Source organism: Megalobrama amblycephala, linkage group LG13 (genome assembly GCF_018812025.1).
Source record: "Megalobrama amblycephala isolate DHTTF-2021 linkage group LG13, ASM1881202v1, whole genome shotgun sequence".
Classification (NCBI taxonomy): domain Eukaryota; kingdom Metazoa; phylum Chordata; class Actinopteri; order Cypriniformes; family Xenocyprididae; genus Megalobrama; species Megalobrama amblycephala.
This window is the reverse complement of record NC_063056.1, coordinates 20,825,121-20,830,951: the sequence shown is the minus strand read 5'-3', so window position 1 is coordinate 20,830,951 and position 5,831 is coordinate 20,825,121. Positions and strand designations below refer to the sequence as shown.

Genomic DNA, 5,831 nt, shown 5'->3' with positions numbered 1-5,831 from the left:
TAAACTTACCATAAAAATGTATACGTTGTTCCGTCAAATAATCCTTTACAATTTAAAGAGACACAAATGCCGGTTAATGTGCTATTTAAATGCGGATTCATAAAAGACATGACCTGTAGCGCACAGAAAATGACTCACTCTTGTGCATATTACAGCCAGGGTGATATTGACACATTCAGTCAGTATGATTCTCCCAGCGAACAACTCTTTACATGGACTGTGACACTCGGGGGTGGATCTCACAAACGTTCCAATGGACTAAAGGAAACCACATAAAGGTCAAGTGAGCTGCAGAGTATTTTATATATAGACTCTAATACTGAACTTCAATCAATTCTTCATTCTACTCACATGTTCCTGTGCAGACCAATACTGATCACAGTCTGGGTTTTCCATTGCATATTCAGATTTTACATGGTGTAATTCTTGCGTGCAGTTGTAGTTTTGTGTTGCCTCTGTGACTGTAGTCCACACTGAGGGAAGAGAGGAATAAGATATGTCATCCCTTTAATCTAGAATAATTTAATCACAACCTTATATTTATAAAGTCATTTTATGCTAACTTTTCTACATAGTGAAGAAAGAAGGCTTATCCAGGTCTTATATATACACATACATACATATGTGTGTATATATATATATATATATATATATATATATATATATATATATATATATATATATATATATATATATATATATATATATATATAGCATTCTAATATATAGAATATGTTTCTGTGGTATAAAGTGGCTAAAATGGCTACAAGGTTTAAAATTACCATGTAAACAATAAAAGGTGCTTAATCACAACATTAAGTAACGGAGGAAATTTAATCGAAAGTTATATATATGTGTGTGTGTGTGTGTGTGTGTGTGTGTGTGTGTGTGTGTGTGTGTGTGTACATACATACGTATAGTAGTCAACATTTGAAGTGGATCCACTTCAAATGCTGACTACTGCATATGCAGTAGTAGTCAACATTTGAAGTATTCTACACATAAAATTGAAACTGCCGCGTAAATAGGCTACTCAAACAACATTACGTAATGGGGGAGATCCCAAAAGGGGATTTTCCAAGTGATTCGTTTAATAGTATGTTGTCTATCAAACATCTTTTTAAACATTAACTTCATGCATAATTTAACAAGATTAAGATGCATTGTTATTGTAAATTAAGAAGTTTCGAAGAAACATGTTTCAGCGTTTCTCACAGTTGAACTGGCGCAATGGTAAGAAAAAAAAAGAGAGACAGACAGAATTACAATCTAGAAACTGATGACAAAACATTATATGTGCATGTAAATAAATAAATAAATAACACCAAGCATTTATCGGCTTGTGCCTACATTAACGCGAATGGACTGTGAAAATAAACAATGCATTTCGTTTCATTTCGTTATCGCACTAAGTTTTTAATAACTTCAAGATTCATCGATTAAATTCGAGATAATATGTGAAGCGATGAAGCTTTGCATGTAACATATCTTACCAGGCCAAACAAAGAACGATAGTGATATTAAACCCACGTAAACTTCTTTGCTCCTCATCGCTTGGCTGTTATCCTTTTGGCAGGTGGCAAACAATGATGAAATTATCACACCATAGACTAACGCACATCGTGGTTCCGGGTTTGAAGCACAACAGACCTAACACTTTCTCTTCAGAGCACCGTCATCGCGAGGGATTTCCCCAACTTCCCCAAAAGTCATGTATAAAGAGCATGTAAGGAGACTCATAGCCTATAAAAGCGGCGTGTCGACACCAAGCTGCTATAGCCAGAACCATGAAATATTTATCGGAATTCATCTTATGTCTTGTAACTTTCGGTAAGCCTCCACCCATGTTCCCGAGAGTGTTTTCACGCAGACTCTGTTGATCCAGGTTGACATTAGTTCTTTTATTTACAGCTGTGGTGGAGGGTGTAAAGCCTGATATTGTCGTAATCACCGGTGAGGACGCCGTGTTGCCATGTGCGGCGAAATCAAAGGAGGGAGTCCAGTATCGCTCGGTGATATGGTACAAGGTAAAGTTCAACATTTGTATGTATTTTATTGAGAACCTTGTGTTTTTGTCCTCACATCTTCTTGTTTACTGGATGTTCGTTTTGCTTAAAAAACGCTAAAAAAAAAAAAAAAAAAAAGATTCAAAAATACAAAAAAGATTCACTTGAATAAACTAAAATAAATTTAATTGTACATTTTTAAAAATCATTAAGCAGTTGATCAGTTTATTATTAATACTGGAAAAACTTTACTGAATTTTAGAAACATTAAGACAATATTTGAAAATGTATTCTGCCAAATAAAGATCAATGTGATATGTAGCCTATATAGTGATTGTGTACATTATAGGTTATTCAAGGTGCATTGAAAGTACTTGCTTTTACATTTTTGTAAGGGTACTTGGTACAAATTAGTCTCTATATGTGTTTAGCTACTTGATAGATTTATTGTTTTAAATGATGTCATGTTTAACTTAATGAATTAAACTTCTGTTTTACAGGTTGCTGAAGGGCCTTCCCGAACGTTAACTGGTCTTGTAATGAAAAGACTAACTGAAAACGATGGCAAAGTGCAAAAATATAAAGGTGTCGAACGAGAGGTTGAGCTGCTTGAGAGCACAAAGAGCCTTATTCTGTCTAATGTAACTGCAGAAGACAGTGGAATATACAGCTGCTTTCTGTCTGCTCCTCTTGGACATCAGAACCAGGAAGGCAAAATTATTCTGAATGTTAATGGTAAGTGTGGGGATTTATAATGGCCACACAGAAAGTATTTATACACTTAAGCTTAAAAACATAATTTTCCATAGCTTTTAGAATCAAAATTAAGTTCACTGGGTTGATTTAGCACATTATTTAAAGCTGTAGTTCATCTAAATGCAATAACATTCACACGTTTAATCTTCCACTGTATCTACTGTATTCTTCAACAGCAATAGGCAATGAATGATGAAAGTGGACAAACTAACAATTTGATGTTGATGTGTTTTGTATTTTCAGAGTATCATACAGTTGAGCAAAATGAATATAATAAAGGTGATTACCAAAACACAATACATGTTATGGCTTTCGCAGTCCTCGGTGTGGCATTCCTGATGTTTTGCATAAGCTATGTAAGTAATTTGTTCGTTTGATTTAATATGTAATGTATCTATATACTTTGAGTCAAGATATTATGCATGTATTTTTAAGATATTTACCAGAGACATGTTTATCTCAGGTTTGTTCAAGAAGTATATTCCAAAGCAACAAGAAGCTCTCAAAAGACTCTTTGCTGAAAATGCCACATCAAGGCAAGAACTTGATTGTCACCAAGCATTTGGATTGCAAGACTTTACCTGAAGTGTTTGTGTGATGGTAAACCAGAGTTCATGGGGCGGTGCTCAGTAGGTCAAACTAAGCTTTGTGTACAGGACACAGATGGTCGATAGAGCTCATGCTGAAGAAGACCACTGGCAGATACAGGGGAAGTGGCATGTTACATGCTACTTAACCTACTTGATAAGCTGGTAGATGGTCACTGTGCAAAGAGTGAGGAAAGCAAGCGCAAAGGTTTCAGCATCATCAACATCTTTTGAAAAATGAATCTTTACGTAATGAAACAGTCAGTGAGACCAAGAGAAATATTCTGCATTAGAATTGTGGTTGCTTGTTTGTGAATGTGACCACCATGGAAGTGGAGAAGGACTGACCAAAATACAGAGCACGTTTGAATGCTGTGCTGTTATCAATGTTATTGTCTGGTATGCTTACAGATTTTCTACTAAGTTCTCACAATACAGCTGGTAAATACTGTATATTTTCAAATGACTTTTGAAATCATGTTTTCAATTCCGTCATTCTGTCATAGAAAAGCACAAAAAAAAAACTACCTCATATGATAATGGATTTATTTAAAAATTCATTCGTTTTATTTCTATTTTATCTTTATGATACGAAGTTATTGTATGTTAATGCATATTGAATATAGAATAAAATGTATGAAAAAAGTATAAATGTTATTCCTCCTTTTTTGTTAAATTTCTGTTAAGACTGCACATCTATGAAGTCAAAATCTAAATACAGTACTTTAACTGTCAGCACTCAAGAGCAGAGTTTTCAATTGGCTTTTTATTAATAATAAAATAAAACAAAATAAATCAAAACTACCATAGGGAAAACAGACTAGCAAGGCAGTGCTAGACAAGCAGGGCAAGGAAGGACAGGACAGGATACAGTAACACCTAACGGGAAAAACATCCACAACAAACTGGAACAGGACAGAACAAAGGAAGAATAAATAGGGAAGGAAATCGGGAGGGTAACAAGGGAGAGCAGGTGGGGCACATAAACCAATAATCGGGTAACGAGGGTGGGCCAAAGACTAGAGACTGACAGAAGAGCACATGGCACACAGAAACAAACAAAAATTTACAAAAGATACATGCAAACTAAAATGACAGAAGCCATGTGCTCACACAATCACTCAAAACATGACAGAAGGACACAGGACAGCCACTAAAATTCATGTGCTCCAACAGAAAACAGTACACAGGACAGAAGAGCACATGACAAATCAACACCACCAAATGTCATGTGCTCCAACAGAAAACAACTCAAAGGACAGAAGAGCACATGACAAATTGATGCCACTAAAAGCCATGTGCTCAACAGAAAATAACACACAGGACAGAAGAGCACATGGCAGACATACACCTCATCTGCCATGAAACAAAAGTGTCAGGATCCAGACACTATAAGAGAGCTCACAACCCCAAAGCCGTACGCTCACACAAGGACAAGACAAACATATGAGTGTCAGGATCCTGTCACCAATCTAATGCTGCCTTCACTTGTGAGTTTTATCAATTTATTGTAAATGTGACTTTGCTAGTTAAAAATTGGACGGTAAATACACCCTCTTAAGTGGTATTTACCACTGGGAAGCTCAGGAATAATTTTGATATACAAGTTCCAGAGTTGGGCGTGCCATAAACTTCAAACATGGTCGGAGTGAAGAACAAATGCTGCTGTGACTGGTATCCTTTATTAGTTTTTTCCACAACAGCTACATCACCTTGACTTGTTGTTAAAGTAGTGTATACTTACAAATATGTATAATCTTTTAACGCGTATATACACAGATTGTATTTGAGTGAGTTACAGTGGCGTAACGTTGTTTTAAATGCTAATCAGATATATGTACAGTAAAAATTGCAAAAAAAAAACCATTATGATGTCCAGAAATCAATTTTATATATTACATTGGGTTTAATTTATCAACATAGAACTCATGTTTAATGAGTTTTATCCGCTATAATGCAATATCTTTAGTGTCGAGATTTTTCATGTGAATAAATCCATAGATCCGCAAATTTTGTTCTTGTACCCTAATGGTCTAGTGGTAGAACTTTTGTTAAGTGTGTCAGAGGTTCTGGGTTCTAAACCGCACTTGTATGTTTGTTTTTTTCCCCCTCTCTCATCAAAACCAAATATGTTCATCAGTGATTGTATATCAAGAGCAAGCTCACGTTTGCATGCATTTTGTTTTGTGATTTCACTGGAACGAATAGATAGTCTCCGCAATGGCATTAAGCGATGGATTGAAGCGCTTGTCTGTGTGAAGCCTCAAGAGATTTATTTTATTAAAAATACATGTTTTATTTGTATTAGGTACATCCTTGCCGCAAGATGTTTCAGAAAGTGGTGGGGACAATATCGACCCCCTGGTGGGGGCATGTCCCATCCACAAATTACGGCTATGATTTGACCGAAATTCCAGAATTGTCAGCAAACTGACTATGTAGATAGCGCTGTGAATGTTTATTTGGTTGTCAATGAATGGCT

The 5,831-nt window shown here is 35.7% G+C and overlaps 1 protein-coding gene across 1 annotated transcript; it reads left to right on the top strand.

Annotated features, from left to right (window-relative positions):
- The first annotated feature begins 1,689 nt into the window (after positions 1-1,689).
- On the top strand, positions 1,690-3,997 carry cd83 (CD83 molecule). Its single transcript, XM_048152968.1, has 5 exons — positions 1,690-1,830; positions 1,912-2,027; positions 2,507-2,741; positions 3,006-3,118; positions 3,226-3,997. The coding sequence occupies exons 1-5, from the start codon at positions 1,788-1,790 to the stop codon at positions 3,358-3,360; spliced, it is 642 nt and encodes a 213-aa protein (XP_048008925.1). The 5' UTR covers positions 1,690-1,787; the 3' UTR covers positions 3,361-3,997.
- The last annotated feature ends 1,834 nt before the right edge of the window (positions 3,998-5,831 follow it).

Bases quoted from the DNA above. Each gene is read 5' to 3' on its own strand.
- cd83 (XM_048152968.1), top strand. From the start codon at position 1,788: ATGAAATATTTATCGGAATTCATCTTATGTCTTGTAACTTTCG. The intron at 2,028-2,506 runs GTAAAGTTCAAC...TCTGTTTTACAG, and splicing joins GCTCGGTGATATGGTACAAG to GTTGCTGAAGGGCCTTCCCG. The intron at 3,119-3,225 runs GTAAGTAATTTG...TGTTTATCTCAG, and splicing joins TGATGTTTTGCATAAGCTAT to GTTTGTTCAAGAAGTATATT.